The sequence below is a fragment of the Microtus oregoni genome, unplaced genomic scaffold (genome assembly GCF_018167655.1).
Source record: "Microtus oregoni isolate MIOR12 unplaced genomic scaffold, Mior012 000010F_ref0000083, whole genome shotgun sequence".
Classification (NCBI taxonomy): domain Eukaryota; kingdom Metazoa; phylum Chordata; class Mammalia; order Rodentia; family Cricetidae; genus Microtus; species Microtus oregoni.
The window spans coordinates 14607554-14630457 of NW_024543069.1; the positions used below are offsets into that span (position 1 = coordinate 14607554).

The following is a 22904-nucleotide window of genomic DNA, read 5'->3' on the forward strand; positions in this document are numbered from 1 at the left end:
GCATGTGGTCACATCTGATGGCAAAGAAGGTGGAAAATGCTGTCTGCAATCATGTGGCTGTCCCCAGCAGAAACCCAGAAGCTGATTACTAAAGAAAAAAGAAGTACACATTTACTGATGGAGAGGTAGAAGTTGCTATTCCATTGTCCTTTCCCACCATCCCTGGCTTCCCTTCAGTGACCATAATCTGATCAGATTGAACCTAAACGGCTACTCAGTGCATGCCCTATTTGGAGGGTAGTCATTACTTCTCTCCAAGGTCATTGGTCCTTGAGCAGCCTGGAAAGTCTTCTTCTACCAGTCAGTTGATGTTGTGTCTTCCCTGAGACATATTTATCAGAGACTTCTCAGTGGCAAAATGTGATGACAGTCAGCGTTACAAATGATCTGAAGAGTGGGGTGACATCTCTGTGAACAGCCAGCAAGAGGGTGACAAAGCCCAGAGTGGAATCCAGAGTCTGTTTTCTGTCACACGCACTTTCTAACACATTGTGTTTGCAGGGACCACCACCACCGTGCATCTATACTATCTTCTTTCTTCCTCATACTCCCTGCTTGTGTTTGTGTGCTATATGCATGTGTACATGTTTGTGTGTGTGTTTGTATGTCTATGTGGGCATCTGCATATAGAGGCCAGAGGTTGATGTTGAGTGTCTTCCTCTCTTGCTGTGCCCTTAATTTTTGAGACAGGGCCTCCCACTGTCCATGAATGCCACCAATTTGACAGTACTAACAGACAATAAGCCCCAGGGATCCTCCTGTGTCTGCCTTCCCAGTGCTGGGATTACAGGCACATGCCACCATCTCTGCCCTGTTTGCATGGGTGGTTGGCAATGGCCATCTCTCAGCCTAACTGTATTTGATTCATTTGTTATTCAGTCTGCCATGTTGGGTCTACCCTAAGCCCAGAATGCTGTTGAAAGTGGTAGGAAGCATAACCTATGGTTGGAACGACAAGTACCTTTCACACATATAACAATATGAAGTCAGCTCCCAAACACATTGTATATAAAACAGTTTTGCCTAGAGCAAACCTAAGTGGTTGGGATGGTGGTCATGAATATATACAATTTATCTATAATTGTTTCCTAGTTAGTCAACTAATTGACTAACTGATACCCTTAAGGTGAGCCACAGAATAAGGAGAGAATTTTTATAATCTTGAATGTCTTTGAGCTTTAGTCTTATATTTATTTTTTCTTTTGAATATCATTAGCTAAAATTTCAGCACATTTCATGGACACATAGTAGACCTGAGTGCACTGTGCTTCAGTCAATTCCTGCAATGTGTCATGACGTCAAGGCAACCAGTGTTCCCTGCCCCTTGAGCTTATGTCGCTGGTCCTGCCAAGCTTTAAATATTAGCACTTGTCCTATGTAAATGTTTTTGGCACCTAACATCTGATCTCCTTCAATCCCCTTCCAGTCAGAGGATGTCAAGAAAGACCTCTAGAGGAAGGGATGCCTTTGCTGGGGCTGAAGTGATAAGGTCAACTATTGATATGAGATCACCTTTTTAAACTACGCTCGTGAGAACATGGAATATCTGCATTTTTGTCTTCTAGCTAACTACACTTTACGCTGCTCTCCACTTCCTTTCATATTGTTGAAAATGAAATGAGTTCTGTCTTTTTATGAGTGAATAGGATTCATGTGTAAATACTGTTTTCAGCATCTGACTATCCTTGATTGATTCTCAAAGACAAACATCAAGCTTGTCAACATCCCTTCGATTGTTTTTCTCAAATATACACGTGATGATCTGTACCTCCCCTCTGCCCTCGATAGTTTCAACCTCTTCAGCCTCCCCGGATACCCAAGCCCGTTGTCCTTCCCAGTTCCTGCCAATTTTCCTAAACATAACACTACACTGAATTACTCACAGCTTCATAGGTTCACCGCATTCTCCATTGCGTCTCCACAGTGGCTCTTTCTTCTCCAGCCTTTACCTCACCATCACCCAGCTACCCCAATCCATCCCTTCAGTTCCAGCTAAGGCACCCATTCCTCTAGAAGTCTTTCTTCACACCTCTAGGCCAGGTGCGTGCTTCTTAGCACCCTGCACCGCACAGGTCATACCCCCAACTAATGCTATCAACTACCCCTAAGTCTTCCTATAAGACCAGAGGGTTCTGCATGCTGTAGAAACATGGCAGGGCTTGTGTTTTCACGGCCAATATCTAGGAGTCTAGCAAATATTTTTGACGTGATTGGATAGCAAATGAACAATGAGTTACTTGTTTGTTCCCTTCTTATATCTCCTCAGAATTACAACCGGACCCCTGTGATGGTCTTAGCTGTCCCCATTGCAGTGAAATTCCTCCACAGAGGCAGCAAGGAGCTGTGTAGGAACATGTCCAACTACCTGTCCCTGGCTGCCATCAGCAAGGCAGAGCTCCTGGCTGATCACACCGAGGGGATAATAAAGAGCATTCTCCAAGGTACAGTGCAAGAACTGATCTGGGGATGGGTCTAGCAGGAACTCAGTGAGTTGCTCATCGCTCCTGGGAGTGAGGCCTTGCACGCAAAGGGGAGAGTTAGGGTTGGTTTGGTTTTGTTTTCTTTGCTGTGCTGATGGTTGACTCCCAACCATGCTAAAATGCCTCCTGGGCCAACTGAGCAAGTTTCTTTACCTGGTGAATGAAGTACTTAGATTCTCTGAGAAAGTATGAGCTTCCTGCCAATCTTACGATTCTCAGTCAAGAGAGCTGTGTAGTCCATGGTTCCTGTCTAATTCCTGGCTGTGGAAAGCTCATTCTGCAATAGGTCTCTCAGTGGTTGATGGAACGCACATTTCCTTTCATTTCCAAAAGTAAAAAGTATCTTTGGCTATATAAAATACACAGAGCCAGGCACGATGGCACACACCTTTAATGCCAGCACTTGGGAGGCAGAGGCAGGGGGATCTCTGTGAGTTCAAGGACCACCTGTTCTACATAGTGAGTTTCAGGACAGCTGCAGCTACATGGTGAGATCTTGTCGTTAAAGAAAAAAAAAATCAAAACAAAAGATAAAATACACAGGAAGATATGTGATGACTTCTCTAACTCAAATGTGACTGGAAACTAATTTACAAGAGCATTAAACACCACCAAAATAAATAAATAGACAAATAAATAAATAAGGACATCTTTATTCTTACATTATTTGAATCAAAGAACTCAAACTAGTCCCCACATATGTCCTTTTTTTCAACAGGAGTAGAGGGTGGGCTCCTGTCTATCTGAAACCTTGTTTTACTTTTTTTTTTTTTTTGAAGAAAGGATTTCAGGTCAGAGGACACTATATCAAGCGCTTTGATATGCATCCAAATAGTCCCAGTTCTCATTGATAAAAATCTGTGAGGTCCACAGGCATTACTGCCCATAGATTGTTTCTTCAGACCCCACAGACTCAACTTCGTGCAGAGTGTTCCTCTACTCCTAGTCTTGGGGTTTCTTGATGTCTCTGAGGATGTCCCACTTGCGCTCTGTTCCCGGCATCCCAGGGTCAGCTCACAGTCTATGTCCTTCCGACCCAGTTTAGCGCACTGTGCTAGCATTCTCCACATGACTCTGCTCCCAGCAGGGTCCACACAGAGGCTCTGTGACACCCTGTCAGAATGGTGGCCTCTGCCCTCAGGTTCCTCCTCCCCTGAAGCTTCAGGAACCTAGAGTTCCACGTGGCAGCCTCTGGCACTAGAACAGCAATCTTTCCCCCTGATGTTACACCTTGGTTACATCTTGGTAGACATGCCCAAAGTAGGCTGCTTATTTCAGGTACCATAGATTGTTCTGTGTTTACAATAAAAGAGGGAGTATACTCTTCCCAGATGTTTGGCTCGGCTGTTGACCTCTCGCCCAGATGAGCAAGGTAAGAGGTTCAATGCCCATTGGTGAAAAAATAAAATTATAATAAAAAAACCCCAAAGCATTCTCTTTCCTTTCCTGAAATCAGAAACCAACTGTCCCCCTCTGCATACCCCCTGGCCCATTCCATCTTCTCACACCCCCACCTCCCACCCCACCCCTCTTGCACCCCATTCTTAGAATGCCTACTGCCTGCCAATGACAAAGGTTTTGTCCCCACCTCAAGCTCAAATGTCAGAGACTCCTAAGGAGACTCCTGGTCAGTCTAGCCCACAATCTGCCAGATGCTCAGATATATCTGACCACCCGGGAGAGGTAGGTGTGTCGCTCAGCCTGGGCTTCTCGGTAAAGATTTGCCACTAGGAATGTTAGTCAGTGGTCTTGTACCTCATTTCCTTTGGCCACAGGATCAAATTGCTGATTTTACTTCACATATGATTGATTTTGATGCGAGTCCAGAAATGCAATCCATCTTTTATTTTTACCACTTTGAAAACATTTTTTGGAAAAAAAAATTCATAGAAAATACAAACGCACCACAAGCATTGTAAAACTATTGTGAGCAATAGATTTATATAAAAGAATGAATCCTCTCTTTAAGGCTGCCAGGAGTTTAGCTCATAATTTTGAGGCTTTTAGAATGTTATTTCGATGACAAAGAGATCTTTGAAACACAAAAATCAACTCCAAAATCACTGCAAGCATTTGAAATAAACAAATGATTTGGCTTATTTGATCTGGCACTCTGAAAATTGCCGTAGACTCGAGAGTAACTTGACCTGTGAATGGCTGCGTCTGCGTATCGAGGGTTTTGATTCGGAGGACTGTCATGACTATAAAGCCCCATCCACAGCGCATGTGAGTTGCAGAGCAGAAAGGATTTTGAGTAGTGAGTTCTTTGCTCTGCAAGTCTTCATTTGATGCTCCCAGTGAGCAGCTTTAGTGAACTCCTTGGGGGTCTTTCTTCATTACATGTAGTTTCTTCTCAACGTCAGACTGTTGTCTTTGATCTGTGACTGTCTTCTTTGATCTGTAGTATCCTGATCTTTAGACTGTTGTCTTTGATCCGTGACTGTCTTCTTTGATCTGAAGTATCCTGATCTTTAGACTGTTGTCTTTGATCCGTCACTGTCTTCTTTGATCTGAAGTATCCTAATCGTCATTCTCCTGGACTTCTACTCTTACAGAAAGGTTAGTGGTCACCTGTTCAATGACAATACTTACAATAACATTATAATAATAAAGTCAGACAATTTTCGTGTCAAATGCTGAATTAATCCACTTGTACGATTTAGATCAGCATTACTCGTGAGAACTGCAAAGCAGAAATCCTATTATTCTATTTTACTGGGCAGTAACACTTTAAGTAACAAACACCTTGGTATAAATGACTTGATGGAGAGGCTAAAGAAAAGGAGGAGGAGAAAGAAGAAGAAGAAGAGGAGAATGAAAATGACAAAGAATGGGGGAGAAGAGGGGGAGAAAGGAATAGGAAAAGAAGAGGGGAGGAGAAACAGGGAGAGGGCAAGGAAGAAAAGAAGTAGGAGGAGGAAGAGAAGGATGAAAAAAGAGAAACGAAGAGGAGAAAAAAAGAAAAAGGAGGAAGGGGGAAGAGGGAGAAAGAGGAAGAGGGAAAGAAAGAAGAGAAGTGAGAAGAAGAGGAACAACTCCTTGTTGACACATGAATGGTCCATGGGCGGATTCTTCCCATTGACTTGGTGGCCCTGAAAGCTGTGGCTAAGCATCCTTCTGCTGTACTGCTTTGCTTTTATGTCCCAGAGCCTGGGCCTTCATACTGCCTGGCTCACATCATTGTGAATACCAATTACACAAAGTCCACATCCAATCTGATTTCCTGTTTTTGATCCAACTCTGGCAACCTGACTGTTTCTGAACCGACACATCATCCTTGCAGGGAGACACCGTATATCAGTTGTCTGCTGAGACCCTGAGCTACCCCAGAAAAGGAGGTGGCCATGGACTGCCGCAGAACCACGTGAGTGGGGAGTTAGGAAGGACTGGGTCTCAGAAAATCTGCTGTGCGAATGAACAGGGCTTTGTGGAAGCCACAAATGCCCGCCCTGTCGTTTTGCACACACGTAGCTGACTAGAATTAAATGTTAGCCATTTCACCCCAAAGCAGCCTCTGCCGTTGAATCCCAGCTCCACTGAATACTGGTTGTACTCGTATTTTTCTGAGCACCCGCTTTCTTACTGTGTAAATGGAGACGTCCGAACAATGGCATAACACCACAGCCTAGTCTGACCTCAGTAAATATTAGCTACGATGGTGATGGTAACAATTATGACAGCCTGCCTCTAGTTGAGTATTTTAGTGCCAGGAGATAGATGCCCTGTTTCTGGTGAAAACTCACATCTTGTGGTCCTATTTGGTTCTTTTAGTGAATGTTCTTTCCCTGTGTCCTCCTCTTGGGCCTCTTCGGTGTGATGAGCTTTCAAAGACAGAGCATCATTTCTCATGGCTCCTCATGTTTGTACCCTTGTTTTCTTCTCCAGTCATAACAAGCAGTTCCCCTTCTAGTTCACAGACTCAGCCAAAGATGACTTAATTCTGAGTCATTCTGCAAGATGCACCCTGGTCCCTTCCATGTGGCCTGACCTCTTGAGTTCTCCCTGGTTCTCCTGTCAGCACTGAGCAGTGTACGGCTCATGGCTGAGTGTAATGGTCTAAACTGTCTCTGTCCGGACTAAGTGGATGTCTCTCCCTGCTTAAAAGCCTAATGCAGTCTTATGATGGAGTTGTTTTCTTTTATTCGGCCAGTCACACAGCCACGTCTTTATTCCTACTGATCTCATCTTCTGCTGTATCTTCAAAGATTTTCTTTGTTAAAGACACACACACACGCACGCACACGTGCACACATACACCAGTAAAACCCTGTCCCATTTAGCTTTGTTGGAAATTTTTTTTGGTTTTTTTTGTTTTGTTTTTTTTTTTGTTTTTTTTTTTTTTGTTTGTTTTTCGAGACAGGGTTTCTCTGTGGTCTTGTAGACCAGGCTGGTCTCGAACTCACAGAGATCCACCTGCCTCTGCCTCCCGAGTGCTGGGATTAAAGGCGTGCGCCACCACCGCCCGGCCGTGTTGGAAAATTTTAACAAATATTGCAATGAATAGATCATTAGAATCGTACCTTAATTTTTCAGAAAATTGAAAAGGAAGTATATGTTCCATCTAATACTCCAAGTCTGATATATCCACAAACCAACATCAGACAAAATCATTATCAAAAATAAAAACACACACTCCTCTTAGTCATGGACATAGATGGACACATCACAAATAAACACACTGTAAACACCTTAGGAAAATGACTCTAGTGATGTTTAAGGGAAACTGCACAGCATTTACTAAGGGCAGACTTGACCTCAGGTTCTTACCTGCTGACTCATATACATGTTCCTCTGTGTATTTTATGAGGGAGGAACTGTTGCCATCCCATTTTATAAGATGCATAATGACCCAGTTGGATTTATTCCAGGAATACAAAATAGTTTCCTGTTTGAATTACCCCATAGTAAAAACTGAGCGGGGAGGATATCATGCTATTAGTGTAAGTGTCTTATAAGATTAAAAACAAATCAAACTAGAAAATTTTGAGAACTCCCTTAACTTGATTAGGGGGGTATGTTTATGTATCTGATTGTGAGTGAGTAGAAGCATGCCTTCAAGCTCAGGAAAGGGACAAAGAGACTTGTGTATCATTTCTCTTTACCATGGCACTGAAAAGCGTAGCCTAGACACCAAAATAAATTACAATACTTATCATATAGTCATAATGAATGCAAAATATTATATATAATATGATTTATGCACAACATATAGGAATATATATATATATAACTTTTGAGAATAAAATCCAGATTTCTTTGAAAGTAGTCAAATGAAGCATAGACATGTGGGGACAGGATGCCATCTTTACGGGTGGGAGACACTGGTGTGGCAAAAAATATGATTTTCAATAATGTTTAGTGAAATTTTGACAAAATACCAAAGGAAAGTTTGATGAAAGATGACAATCTGATTTTAAAATTTGCAAGTCAGATAAAGCAATTCCGTAGGAGAACATGACCATGACATCATAGTAATTACTCTGCCCATAGTGCTGTAAAGAGAGGAAAATGAGGGTTCCCTAACCTGTGGGAAGTCCAAGGACCGCCCACCTCTATCCAGGTCTAGTAAGGTGAGCGTCCAAACTGCCTAGGCTCCTACAAAGCCAGTACGTGCAGTAGGATCAAAAACCCACCGCCATTGTTCTTGAGTTCTCAGTAGTCCTCATTGTCCGCTATGTTCAGCAAGTCCGGTTTTATCCCAGGCTTTTTCAGACCCAGGCCAGCTGGCCTTGGTGAGTTCCCGATAGAACATTCCCATTGTCTCAGTGTGTGGGTGCACCCTTCGCGGTCCTGAGTTCCTTGCTCGTGCTCCTTCTCCTTCTGCTCCTGATTTGGACCTTGAGATTTCTGTCCGGTGCTCCAATGTGGGTCTCTGTCTCTGTCTCCTTTCATTGCCTGATGAAGCTTAATATTCAGGAGGATGCCTATATGTTTGCCTTTGGATTCACCTTCTTATTTAGTTTCTCTGGGATCGCGAATTATAAGCTCAATGGGGGACTTGATCGGGGGAGGGGGAGGGAAATGGGAGGCGGTGGCGGGGAGGGGGCAGAAATCCTTAATAAATAAATAAATTTAAAAAAATAAAAAAAGAAAGAATTTTGCATGTCAAAAAAAAGAGAGAGAGAGAGAGAGAGAGAGAGAGAGAGAGAGGAAAATGGCCCTGCAGCAGAATAAAGAGGACGAGAACAAACCTAGGCAACGTGGAAATGGAGGGTGTGGTGGGAAGTCTCTGCAACAGAGAAGAGTTGAATATTTAGTGAATGTTGCCGAAATAATTGCCCGTATCAAAGCATACAGAGATTAATTTCAGACAGAATGAAGACCTAAATGTAGAGTGTGAAAGTCTGGTTCTTTATATTAGTAAAACCATCTGTCTGTCTGTCTATCGGTCTCTATCTCTCTTTTAATGGCTGGGCATCTCTCTAGGGATTACGAACCTCTGTGGATGGATATGAGTCTGCATCCGATATTTTAATATGAACCTGGTCCATTGCAGATGCTCAATTAGAGGTAGGAAGGATGACACCGGTGACAGGAAGAGGAGTCCCAGTGACCAGCGTGCTGAGCGCTGTGTGGGCTGTAGGGTTTTATCTAATTAAGCTTCGTCGGCCACGTGTGGCACATAAAATCCCTGCCATCATACATGGGGCGTCAACTTTCTCTCTCCATTTGTCCGAGACAGCTCAGCATTTAGTGGTTTGGATTTCTGTGTCACGTAGGGAAAGAAATGAGGTAAATTTATCATAATTAGCTGGTCAGCCTTTTCCAGGCTGTTGCCAGCAAGTCAGAAAGGAATCTGGACTCTTGCTGAGGTAACACTTTATTTTCTTAAAGATTTTCTACTTAAGTTTCAAATCATTCGAGGTCGCCTTGTGACTTGTGCAAGGGGCCGGTATAAAAGGTCTGTGGACGGAGACGGGTATTTCCGTCCTTACCTCTGTTTTGGAGAGGGAGAGGACAGGACAACAGCGCGTGCAGATTTAATAGCAGGGACGGGCGCAGCGTGACTGAGTTACAAGTCAATATTTGCAAAGGGCTTCTTCCTCTGGGACCCACAAATAACCATGAGAAGTGGAAGACACATGTTTTATAGGCCTTCTAGAATACAGCATCCGCTTCATGGGCATAAGATAAGGTAATTCACACTGCTCTGAGCACCGAGTGTGCTTCCGTCTTCTGATCCTGGACAAGCAGCATGGTCCACTTTCATGGCACAGAACAAGTCTAGAGGATTATTCAGAACAAGATTCTGAAGTTGTATAATCTAAAATCACACATGGTGCAACTTAGACAGAACGTAAATTCCACCTTCCTGTGACATATTCGTCTTCATTTTTAATCCAAGGACCTTGCATCGACTGTTTTTCTTTATTATAATTTAGTCTAGGTTCATTTTGTAGCCGCCCTTTGTTAGAATAAGAGCATTCCTAATTAAATGTGTGTGTGTGTGTGTGTGTGTGTGAGAGAGAGAGAGAGAGAGAGAGAGAGAGAGAGAGAGAGAGAAGGAGCTTGTATAACCACAAGGACCTGATTTTGGATCCCAGCTCACATATAACAAGCAAACCATGGTCTTGACTCACCTGTAACCTCAGCAGTGTGTGGGGCAGAGAGAGGAGAAAGACTCTCTGAGGCTCGACGGCTGCCAGCCTAGCAGGATAAATTAATAAATGCAAGCTTCATGCTCACACAGAGACAACCCTTATCAAAGGAGAAAGGCAGAGGATGATAAAAGAGAATATCCAATGCCTTCCTCTAGCCTCTATGCATGCACACACACACACACACACACATGCATACACATACACACGCACACACGGCTCACACATGCAAAACCCATGACATCATTTTGCTAAAGGAAAGGTTCTAAGTTTACTATTTCACACCCTGTTAGGGGAAAGCTGCTAGCCCTACTTCTCACAAGTAGCAAGGTTAACCGTAGACATTACTATATGCTTGTTGCACGCACATTTCCATCCTAGTGACCCAAGTCACCCTTGCACAATTATTCTTGTCTTAGTTTCTAACCCAAGGGAGGGTATTCAGTGTTTCTTTATGATTTTTTTGTAGACAACCTTTGTCTGAATAAGATTTTACTAATTTTACATGATCCCAAGCAGACCGATTTTTACTACGGAAGGAATAAAGTCTCATCCCCTAAATTGAAGTCCTATTACAAATATTCAGCCTGAATGTTGACAGGAGTAGGAAAGGATTAGATATAGCATGCTAAAAAGTCGATCCAATCATGGTTTGAGACATAGAGAGGCCCCCAGAGAGAAAAGGACTTCCCCGTGGCTGTCGGGGCTGGTGCCAGTGCGTTTGTACCTTCCTTGTTTCGCCAGCAGGTGTTGCTGTGGGGTAAAGGAAACCTGCACAGCCTGGATGTCTGCGTGCTGATCTTGAAATACCAGCCACAGTGTGGAGGAGTTTCTTTGTTACAGTGTTACTCCCTTGCTTATTTATGCTTTAGCACATGGGAATAACGCCGGGGAATATCTTAAGACATATCTCATTTCAAAAGTGATTTGATGAGGCAGAAAACACTTTTATGTCTGATATCTGCTTAGGGATTTTGTTTTGTTTATATAATTTGAGATGTGTGGAGATTAGTTGAGTGTGTCTCCTAATTAGTAAGCTCGTACTTGGTGGTGCCAGGGTTTAAACATTGGCTTTCTGGCCTGAAGCCCTGGCAAGCTTTTTTCTGCACTTCAGATTGATCAAGCTGCAAGGATCAATAATCTGATACCCTCATATTCATAAAGCCCAAGAATACTATAAATCAATATGCACAATTGCTTTAGCCAAGGCATTTGCAGTTAGGAATTCTGCTTCTTGACTGGCTAAAAGACAATCAAATATTCTGGAAATATCTGATCCTGGCATGTGTTTCAAATAAAGCACTTCCTAACATGTGAATAGGGAAGGAATTAAATAAAAGTCAATCATAAGATCTTCCTGTTTGTCAGCTGTGTTCCCACTAGTGTGAAGTCAATTAAGCGCCAAACTCTAAACCCAAACTCTGACATCCTATAATAGATACTTAAAAATTAAATGTTCTAAATATAAAATTGTTAATGCTTAAAGGTCGATTGTTACTGTAATCGGCAAGGAAAACATCAACTATGCTTTGCTCGTGTACACAAAATGTCACCCTGCTAATCATATATAAATACACACTAGAGTGACCAACTGTCCCAGTTTGCCCAGGGACATGGAAACTTTGAAAACGCCAGAACAGGTCCAGGAAACCTAGTCACTCTACTTTATACCAGTAATAATACTAACCATGTATAATAGATGTTATTATATATTAGTGACACATGTGTTTGCGTCCTAACGACCTGAGCCATCTTGTACAATTATGTTGCACTGTGATGTGACAACACCCTCAATAACAACACAGTGGACAGAACCATGTGCCACGGTGCTGAACCATGCCAGCAAGCTGGTATTTCTTCGGGGATATTTGATCTCAGTTCTGCAAATTGCTTATTTCTTCTTGCTGATACCCTTACATTCTGAAATTCCTTAAGTATTGATGATTAGTTTTTCAGCTAGTGTCCTGAGAATTTGTAAAAAAGGCAACAAAATTCATCTGCATGCTGAGAATTTGAAAGAAAATAAAGTACATTGTCTTTTTAAGTTTGTTTTTTCCAAATTACTGAACCTGGATTAGATTGTGATAACTAATAATGGATTTTAAAAGATTGGCGTATTTTTCTCCGGTGTCAAAGAAATCCAGGGGAAAGCAGTCCAGAGTTGGCTTCACAATTCCCAGAAACCTTGGCTTCTTCAATATGATTGCTCCAAATCTTATGCTGTGATATAGTTGTTGGAATTCTAGCCACTATTACCACATTCGAAACAGACAAAAACTAGATAGATAAAACACATAGATTGTGTACAGGAAGTAGTTTATCACCGACCAGAACTTGGGAAAGTAATGCTGAGAAACCCTAGTGTCTTAGTTGCTGTGTAAACCACTAACGATGGAGTTCTGTTACTTCGGGAAAGAGTTAAGGTTGAGATAAGAGAACAATCAAAAGTCCTTGTATTAATACCCATCCAGTCTCACTTAGCAGATGAAATGTCTGCATTTATAACCCCATGACATCTTTGTTTTCTTTTGTTTGTTTCTTCATTGCCCTCAATCACAGCTGATTTGGTCAGCATTGGCATCCCAAGATAAATACTTACTAATCAAATGCTCTTGATAAAAGATAATTAATACATAAAAGCCAATTTTTGCAATACAAGACAAAGAAAACATCAACTTGCTTTGTTGACGTTCACAAAGTGTCGCTATGCGATTCACATATAAATGCTTATTAGAATAACCAGTTAATATTGTCGGCATATGAATTTGTTCTTATCTCGACCCATATCTTCTGAGGTGTTTAAACAGATTTAATTTGTGCAGGCACATGGCTAACTCTCTAAGGCTGGGTCTGGTATTGCTTCCAGATGAAAATTTAGTCATACAGAGACTAGCTAGATAGGGGCTTAGTATGGGGCCAATGTATCAGAAATGTTGAGTTGTATAATTCTCGAGACTGGAAGACTGGCCTGTGTTTCAGTTCGCAGGCTCAGAGGCCTAACTTTATAGACTTCAAGACCTGGATGAAACATGATTCCATGAGCCTCCTTCAAACCTGTTAGACTCATGGAGCTGTTTCTGAAAGCCCCTGGGTCTGTGTTCCTTTCTTTTACTGAGAAGACCAAGGCAAATGTGTAAGGAAGCTCAGCTAGAGAGCTACAGATTTATCCATCCCTGGCCCCGCTCACCACACAAGAGCAGGAATGTCCCATAGCTCTTTAACTGTCTCTTTAGGATCGATGCTTACTTTGTTTCCATGGTATTTCTGTGAAAGTTTTAGAGGTTCTATAAGTCCTTGCCTAGAATTCTTAAGAGGAGATGATTTGACAGAGGTCTTACCAGGACTGCTGAAAATGCAGGGTTGGCCTTTCCCTTGTAAGGCAGAGGGTGAATAGGCCTTGCTTATTTTCCAGACTGATGGTTCTTTGGTAGCCCTACCATGTGTGTCCTGCAGGTGGCCCATAGGCCACACACCCTCCCAGAAGATCCATAAATGCACCAAATTCCAACTTACTTAAAGCGTGATGAATGCTTTCATTTTTCCATTTTTTTCTGATAATTCGATTGTTCAATTCTTCACTGTGAATTTGGTAGATGGCAGCTCTATGTGGCAATGTCAAGAGCAATGTCAAGAGCATGCATCTTGCTGTCGTGTACACATGGCATGTCTGCCTGGAGAAGTCAGATAATACATGTATGTTTGTGTCGCGGCAGGGTAGAAAATTGCACAAGCTCATGGATTTGTTAAATCATTTCTTTCTCAGTTCCATAGCTGAAAAAAACTAAAGCCTGGATAGATGAATGCATTTAGAATTTCTTACAATCTGAGGGACACCAAAGCTTAGGACAGCAGTAGAGTTCGCTTCTAAGCAATGTTAACGATTGCTACTTTCACAGTCTCTGAAAGCGACTTGCCTACTCTAGATGAAAAAATAGGAAAAAAAAAACGTGGATTTGCTTCAAAGCAGCTCTTAAACTTCAATTAGAGGGCGACATGGGATAGCTTTATAAAATATTTTATTTACAGTAGAGTCTTACAAAAATAAAATTAATACAAACCCATTTCACAATATAAGTTACACAGCTGTCTCTCCCACATGGAACACTGGCTGCTAACACGCAGGCTACATTTATGTTTGTTAATAAGTCACTTTGTGGTATAAATATGTCCTTCTCGCCCTCCCTCTTGTCACAGGGTACGCCATAAGGAATGAGCAGTGGGCAACAGAGCTTGTTTTGTTATTCTTCCAGCATAAAAAATGTCTCTGGCCAAAACAAAATTAACCAAAGCAAAGGAACACAATCATCCTTCTGTTCAGAGTCCAGTCCTGCTCAGTGATCTGAGGATATCTCTGACAGAGGCAGACATTAATCTGAAGGCACCACAAGCAGAAGGCTTAGTAACAATGCCCCCAAGCCTTCTCCTTCAACTGTTTATTCAGTATTTTGCCAAGATAAATAAAGATAATCTCAAGTCTCTCCTTCATTAGTCTCAAGTGTTCATAATACACACTGGAGCTTTTAGGCTTTCCCGAGCAGCCTACATTTAAAGTATGAGTCTCCTTTGGCTTCAAGTAGAGTTTCACAATACTTAGAAAACATACTGAGCTCCTCCGTGTGGCTGGATTTCGGTAACTCCCCACCCGACGACGTTTCCCCTGATGTGGCAAGACTCGGCTCCTCCACACTCCCGTATCTCCTCCTCACTGAGAACACGATCCCAGATATTGAAGCCTGTGATTCTTCCAGAAAATGCTAATGTTTCATCAAAGCCCCCACCTACACAGCAACCATTCTTTTCCTGGCCAATCTGTAGAAGTCCACCCTCAGGGACAGGGTGATTCGTGGCCATCCCCTCAATGGTGGCCACTAGCTCCCCGTTTACCCATAAGGACATGCTCCCCTGCTCTGAACTCCAGGTGCCACAGAGGTGGGTCCACCTCCCCAGGGAAACCACAGTGTCTGCAGCCAGCTTATTCTCTTTCCCACCCACCACAAACACTAGGGACTGGGAGCTGAGGTACAACTGGATCTCGTAGGGGTTCCACTTTGTGCCATAAGAAAACAGGATGGTTTTGTTTAATACATCCGTGGCTTTGACCCAGATGCAAGCACTAAAAGATTCAAGCTTCATTGGTCTCACAGGATGCACGCTTCCAAAAATCTTCTTGGACCGCATTGGGAATAAAATTGCTGTTTCACAACCTGGAGTAGCAAGAAAGAACACGAGAAAAAAAGTTCTGATTCATTCGGTTATTTTGGTATTCGGTTATGCTAACATAAGCACGTTAGCTATACATACAACTATATACAGTAGTGTGTTATGACTTGCGGGGCCTCCAGTTTATCTCTACAGAGCACGGAGGATAAAAGTGAGGAAGAGTTACTTGACTTTTTCAGTGAAACCAACCCAATAAAAGAGTTTGCAAACAGAAGGGAAGTGCCAACTCAACCCACAAATACCAAAAACCATGGCGAATAACCATTCCCTTCCAATCCACTTCTCAGTTTTACTGGTTTTTATTAAAATGTCAAAAAACAATGAGTTAGCTTCGCAAGATTTTATTATCTGCGAGGATTTAAAATCCACCCCCATTTCCTTCTTATTTTTGCTGTGATCCTTAAACAATAAACCTACGAAACTTAAAGGACATAGCTCATTCTAGGCAGTCATTATTAGCATGTCTTTTAGAATAGTAATGTCACCAGGGAATACATTTTTATGTACCACGTGATCTTGGATATTGGTAGCTTTGCGGAATTTATAGAAAACTGCTCTGTTCTTTTACTACTATTATTACTGGCCTTTTCAAATAAGCCTTTAAGTGGCCTAAGCTGACCTCAAGGGGAGGGGGCGGCAGATAGCTAGCAATAATTTTGAACTTCTGCTTCTCCTGTCTCCACCTCCGAGGGACTGAATTCATTGGTGCACATCATCAGGGCTGACTTGCAAAGCACCCTTGACCAGAAGCACAGCAAACAAGGATAACGAATGTTTATCAAGTGCTCGTTGTGTCTCAGACGGTGTTCTAATCAATTTCTTCATGATCTTAATGCATCCTCCTTCTTGCTCTTAAAGTCAGTCTATTCCTACTTCATAGGGATACAACTGAGGCAAGAAGTAACTTACCTATGTTTCTAGAGCTGATACATTCGTAAACTAGGGCTTTAGTTTGGCTAGTCTGTTTACAGAGGCCAACACATTCTACTGTCTGTTACTAGAAGCCCTGGATTCTGAGTTATTAACTGCTAGTGAGTATGATGCAGCCTTTTATGAAGCCTATAATCTCACCAGGCCTTAGTGTTATCTATATTTAAAGTGTGTGGGGCGGAGCTCTCTTCTTCAAGTCTGTAAGTTACATGTACACAGTACTCAAATCCGGGAAGGCCAAGGATTTGCTTTAAAACTTAGTTACATCACTATAGAAAACCCTTTTAAAAGAGGGATTCTTCCAAAAGATTTTGTTACGGATTGTGTTTCTGCTAAGAATATCCAGAAGACAGGGACATTTGGACATAGGATGAGGACACATCTGTTCTCACCTCTGCTAATCTCAAGGCCATATGGGCAGCTAAGATGTGGAAGTAAAGACCTAGAAAGGCTAAAGCCTTGACCAGATGGGCTCTGCTTCATGTTACATCTGAAAACACTACAGCGGGCTGGATTTTCAAGCAATAATAACCCAAAGGACATGGTGCGAGATGGCTAGTCAACCCCTCAAGCACTTAAACACTAACTGCTGAATCAACAGAACTTGTGGACATTCAATGTCCTGTAAAGTGCAGCAAATTCCTACACGTGGCTCTGAGCTAGATTCTGTCCAGAAAACACCAGACAAACATGGGCCATATCTTTTCGTAATAGTCAAAGAAACTTTTGAAATGTAGGAAAATTGCAGAAGAGCAAAAAACAATAGCAATGCCCCCAATTAATAGCATCAGATGAACATGCTAAGCATCCATGGAAAAGAAATTTAAATGAGGCATTTTCAAGGTGGAATTATCGCTCTCGCTGCCACAATGAAATCAAATAATAGTTGTGGAAACCATAGATAACCATTTGTGTGCATTTGAAATCCCCTGGCCTCTGTAAGTTTAAGTAAAGTACTGTTCAAGAAGGCACCCGCTACAATCTAATTATCTGCCTTCCTGTTTAAATAAGGTCAGGAAGTGAGGATTGCATTCCACAGCTACTCATGACTATGTCTGGGAGACCCAGCATCCTTGTAGGCTGCGGCAGCTACTTGGGTTCATGCTGCAGAGTAGTATGTAGGCAGATTTTGTGGAATTCTTTTTATGAAACAGTGATTGAGCCTCCTGGGACCCCTTTGAAATGTCAGAAACTCTCTCATGAAATGGCTTTTAGCTAATAAGACTTTGTAATTATATTATCAAAGACCAAGTGAAATGAAAACCAGGTTCTTAGGAGGCAGACCACAGCATGATTAGGAACCCTCTGAGAGCCAAGTTGGCAGGACAGCAAGGGAGGGCAAATCAAAGCCCGTGTGTGAAAGTGTTATTGGGTATAATAGACATCAACAGTTTAGAATTGGGGAGTATACATCCCTCTTCTGGCATAGGTAAGGATACAAATTAGAGGAACTCTTTCTGGTGTGTGTGCAGGGGGATACTTTGTATGTACGTGACTTTACCCAGTTTGCAAAACAAACATTTATGTGTTTAAAATTGTCGAAGAATTACCACATTTAAGGTTTACTTCCGAATTGACTTTATGCTTTTTCTCCCAAGACCTACTTAGGTTTAAGGCCGTAAGCCTCCATACTGACAAATAGTCCTCAAATATTTGGGAAGGTTCTGCAGAGGAATGGGCCGTGCCCTAGATTGTCCTTCCTCCTACCTCGGTCAATAAGTTTCATTTCCTTGGAAATACGGGATAGGTTGGCATTGTTTCTGAGACTCATGAGAAGGGATATTTTTCTACCTAAGACACTAATTTCTAGAATAAGCCACAATATATCACTACCTCCTCAGAAATTTGACTTAAGAAGCCAAATTCTTATTCTATTCCGGTGCTCCAATGTTCTGTTTCTTTAATTTTAAAAGTGTGACGTTGGGGGCCCTACACAGTTGTGGATTTTATGAAGTGTGGGCTTTGACAAGTTGCACAGTCTGTACAGCCGGGTTCTTGTGTGGTCCTGGGGTCTAGATGGAGTGGTCGTATACCATCCCTAATTCCTGTTCCTGACTTTACAGGACTTATTCCAAAGCCCACATTCCTTGACCTTCACAGTGCAACTAACTGGGCTGAGGAAACCCTGGCGGAATTCTGCTGACTCTGCAGGAGACCCAATTAGGCTCAAGTCAGCTCAGATGAAGCCGAAGGGGAGGAGTCGGTATAGAGAGGTTGGGAAAGTCGCTGAAGTAAGCCCTGGCCCTGAAGTAGTGTGGGAAATCAGAGCTCGCCTAAAGAGAGAGACCGGATAAAATTAGAAAACGTGGAAATCCCTAACGGAGGGACTCGGGGCAGCAAGTAGGGCCACAGTTAAACACCTGCCAATGGAGCTCCTCTAATATCTGTTTGGATCCGGTATCAGGGACCTCTGACGTCTACTTCCAGATTGACTGTTAAATCCCCGCTTTCTTTTGTTTCCTCGGGCTGAGAAACACTTTTCAGAGGCAATGTGTCTGTCTTGTATGGTGTGTCTGAGCTCTGTGAACGTGCATATGAAAAATTTTAGGGCTCTGAGTTTGAGGGTCCCCACTAAAGCGTGCCTGATGTGATTAAGTGCCGCGGACTCCAGGGACAAAGCCGATGGTGGGTTCTGTGCCTGGCGCTTACCTGCTGGCAGCCAGCGGCGAGCGACCCAGCTCTGCACCGCGCTCAGGTCGGCACGCGTCCGCTGCAGTTCCTCCAGCACTGCACCCAAGCCAGGCACTGCCGCTTGGGGCCGCCGCGCCTCCGCATCCTCCAGGCGTGCCAGCCTGCGGCTCGCATCGCGGCTCTCCTGCAGCAGCGGCTCCAGGGCCCGCGCCAGCCTGGCGTCCGCAGGGCCCCCGGCAGCACATGGCCTCGCCATGCCGCCCGCCAGCCGGCCCAGGTCGGCCCGCAGCCGCTGCAACTCTCCCCGGAGGACGTCGTCGGTGGCCTGCAGCAGCATGCCCTCCCGCATCTGCGAGTTCTCCAGCATGATGAACAGCTTGTCCCACTCCGAGTGCTCTTGGCGGCAGTCGCATGGCGTGGCTGGAGCGCGGGACACACACAACGTTACCAGCCTGCCCCAGCCGGTGGGTTGCACCCTCAGTCACCCCAAGTTTCAGCCTGTCCCCAGCAAACCTCCTCTTTCTGAAAACAGCGAGCGAGCGAGCGTGTTAACTCAAAAATGACACAGCAACCATTTTTTTAAACGGGACACGTTTAACCTAACTCTGGGGAATTGCCATTCATGTAGCTAAAAACAGTTAAAGAACAGTGATTTCATATGCTCTAATTCATTATATATGTTGCAAAAATAATTTAAAACCTCTGGCTTTTCTCAGGTAGTCCTCACTGTTACAAAACAAAGTACGATTTTAACTTGTTTCATTGGCTACTAAGAATATATATGTCATTTTACACACACACACCCGCGCCCCAAATGCGAGTTGTGTAGTTGGGGTGAGCTGAGAAAGTTTAAATGAACTTACGGTCCTCGGTGGGATGAAGTCCATTGTCTATTTCGTTGTCCAGATTCACGTACATGAGCTCATAGTCGTCAGAGGTCTCAGCCAACACTGCAGACCAGAAAGCACAAAGCAGAATCGCAGGGAAAAGCATTGCGGGAGAGATGGAGTTCGCTATGCAGCTGCCTTAGGGGAGGAAGCCGGGCTCTTCAGTGAGCCGAAATTGAGCCCGGGAGAGATAGAGGGAGGCTGGAGAGAAAGCCCTTAATAAAGGCTCCAAAGCCTGAACCGGGATGCATGAGTAATGCCGGTGGCACAGCGCGAGGGAGTTCCCCTGGATTTGGGGGAGGGGGTTGGGTGGGAGGGCAAGGGAGCCGAAGAAGAGATTGCACAATGTTAAACCACAAAGGTCCACACTGAAGGCAGATTAATTAGGGGAGGGGGGGAGGGAAGCAGGACTTCGCTGGTCCCCATGAAGTTTAGCTGCTGTAACCTGAATTGGTAGCACTGTGGGGGGTGGGGAACCCAGAGGTGCGAGGCATTCATTTTGGCACTTTGTGTGAGCTTTGATTGTTCCCTCACCCCTTAAGTTAGAGAAAACTCTTTTCACTTTCCTTTTGGACACTTTCTCAAGTTTGAGGTATTGGAAATGATTCTGTGACTTCACAATAATCTGACATATGAAGAACTTCTGTGACTCTAGACATCAAATCCATCCTGGCTCCCTTGTCTTTACTCCTCTGGAGTTGCAACTAACAAACACGTGCAACTAAGTAAACCGCTAAAAAAAAAAAAAAAGGGTAGCTGGGAGCTGGCTTCATGAGCTTGGGTGTTATTCATTCTAACATTGGGTGGAAATGTCCAATAAAACCCAGAGGCAAAGATCCTATTTTAAATTTAAATTAGGGACGACTGGTGTGTGTGTGTGTGTGTGTGTGTGTGTGTGTGTGTGTGAGAGAGAGAGAGAGAGAGAGAGAGAGAGAGAGAGAGAGAACTGGACGTTCTACCTGTGCTAAATACCTAGATACGTGTTGACGTCATAAGAATAATGGTTTAAAACTTAAAGTATTCAGATGGCTCTAAATAAAAGCAACAATGTGTAGTGGCCAAAGATCTAGAAGGAATAAAGCCCAGAGGGTCAGCTCCTGAGCTGACATCACTCCACAGTCCCATGGTGGGGGTGGTTATCAGTCAAAGCCATCCAAACCAACCAACCATGAGGGTGAGGGGACCCTCAAGTAGGCCTCTCAGAAGCCCACCTTTTGGATTTCCATGGGTAACTCCTCTTTCTGCTCCTTGCATGGCTTTCCCTGACTGAGTACCACAAGAGCCCTAAGAGTTTGTAAGAAGAGGCTTGCCCTTCCACGTCTGGAAAGCACGTGCATATACCAACCACCACCGTAAAAATGAATTCACAGCTAAACATATCTAGACATCCGAGGGAATAGTACATCATCAAGAAGAATCAACAAAAAGTCGAAAGGCATTAAGCCCCTGCTCGAGGGCTTCACTTATTTGAAGTAGCAGCTAAAAACAAGCTATGCTTGGAACCATCCTTAAGGCCTATGAGAAAGAAATGGCAATATGAGACAATAAAATATTGTTTAAAGGGCAGTGTAGAAAGCTCAGTTAGTAAAGCGCTTCTCTCTTAAGGATGTGGACCTAGATTTGTTTTCCAGAAAAGCCTGGCGTGGTGATGCAGGCAGTCCTAAGCCAGTGCCAGGGAGAGGGTGCCTGGGACCTCCTGGCCGGACAGCGAAAGCCTACCGGGCAAGTTAAGGCCGATGAGAGACCCTGGCTCCAAAATCAGTGTGGAACAGCTGGATAAAAATGCTTACCTTACCTGTCAAAGGACAAGACTTTGGTTCCCAGGACCCCCACATCAGTCAGCTCATAGCCATCTGTCCCAGTTCCAGGGGACCCTATGTCCCTTTGACCTCCTCAAGTACATGTGATACACATAAACTTATGCTGACTCACATAAAGACATAAAAATAGGTGAATCTTTTTAAAAATGTGTTGGATGATTGTAATTATACAAGAGGTTGACTTCCAAGGTGTCTACACACAAACATGTACCTACAGAAATATACATTCACAGGAATGCACACACTCAAAAGGCTGTTGAGGGAAAAGTTATGTTAAAGAACTATTAGTGATTCCCATAATTCTTTTTTTTTAAATTAATTTATTTATTATGTGTACAACATTCTGCTTCCCACACATCAGAAGAGGGCGCCAGATCTCATTACAGATGGTTGTGAGCCACCATGTGGTTGCTGGGAATTGAACTCAGGACCTCTGGAAGAGCAGTCAGTGCTCTTAACCTCTGAGCCATCTCTCCAGTCCTCCCATAATTCTTAAAAGGCCAATTAAAACTCTTTATAAAGATCAGGCAGGAATGGGTAAAATGGCAATTTAGGCAAAGGTAAAGAAAATGAATTTAAAAGACAGATAAACATCTTAGTAAAAACAAAAACTGTGAATGGCCTAATCGCAGGACAAGAAATGACCTGCTGCAAAACTGTGTGTATGTGTGTCACAAGCAATCAAGAAAATGAGACTGAAAACAAAACCTGAGAAGTAATCTCACACTCCATCAAAACAGCAAAAGGCAAGGAGAGCCGGGAAGGCCCAGCACAGCAAGGATGTGGGCAGCAGATGCCTTCACGAGGCCCATGGGAGTGTAAGCTCTTATAAGCCTGGTACCAGGACCCCAGAAGATGTCCGTGTGCCAATCCTTGTAACCTGTAAACATGCGCTGTATCACTGCATTCCAGATGGAATGAAAGTAACTACAGAAAAAATAAGGAAACCACACTAGGTTATTTAGCTTGGCTCTGCAATAAAAGGATTCCTAAAAGTCAGAGAGAATGTGCAAGTGAGATGGGCCATTGGGTAAAATCTCCCAATGCGAGCCTGATGGCTTGAGTTCCGTCCTTGGAACACGAGGTGGAGGGATAGAATCAACTCTTGAAAGCTGTGCTCCAACATCAAAGGACATGTCAAGGCACACACATCCGTGTCATCACCTGCACACTTATCATAAAGAAAATATTTTAAAAGATAGCGAAAGAGGGAGGCAGATGAGAGAATCACATGAAGAAGGATGATGAGAGAAAGAAACGGGATCATAGAGTCACCATGTTTCTAGCTTTGAAAAGGATGGGAGGGTCCACAAGCCGGTAGGTGCACACCAGATTCTA

General features: G+C 43.4%; 2 protein-coding genes across 3 annotated transcripts in view; one reads left to right on the forward strand and one right to left on the reverse strand.

Moving 5' to 3' along the window:
* Veph1 (ventricular zone expressed PH domain containing 1) overlaps window positions 1–22904 on the forward strand; it is a 154895-nt gene that overhangs the window by 16467 nt on the left and 115524 nt on the right. For both annotated transcript variants that reach the window (XM_041659260.1, XM_041659261.1), the window contains exon 3: window positions 2267–2441. In XM_041659260.1, coding sequence (XP_041515194.1) covers window positions 2267–2441 — 175 coding nt within the window. The remainder of the gene's footprint in view (window positions 1–2266; window positions 2442–22904) is intronic.
* On the reverse strand, window positions 14145–19915 carry Ptx3 (pentraxin 3). Its single transcript, XM_041659262.1, has 3 exons — window positions 19723–19915; window positions 18878–19279; window positions 14145–15282 (listed from the first exon to the last, which is right to left on the reverse strand). The coding sequence occupies exons 1-3, from the start codon at window positions 19850–19852 to the stop codon at window positions 14669–14671; spliced, it is 1146 nt and encodes a 381-aa protein (XP_041515196.1). The 5' UTR covers window positions 19853–19915; the 3' UTR covers window positions 14145–14668.

Coding starts and splice junctions, on each gene's coding strand:
- Ptx3 (XM_041659262.1), bottom strand. CDS start 19,852: ATGCTTTTCCCTGCGATTCTGCTTTGTGCTTTCTGGTCTGCAGTGTTG. Junction 19,280..19,722: donor ACTTCATCCCACCGAGGACC/GTAAGTTCATTT, acceptor CCCGCGCTCCAG/CCACGCCATGCGACTGCCGC. Junction 15,283..18,877: donor TCGCCGCTGGCTGCCAGCAG/GTAAGCGCCAGG, acceptor TTGCTACTCCAG/GTTGTGAAACAGCAATTTTA.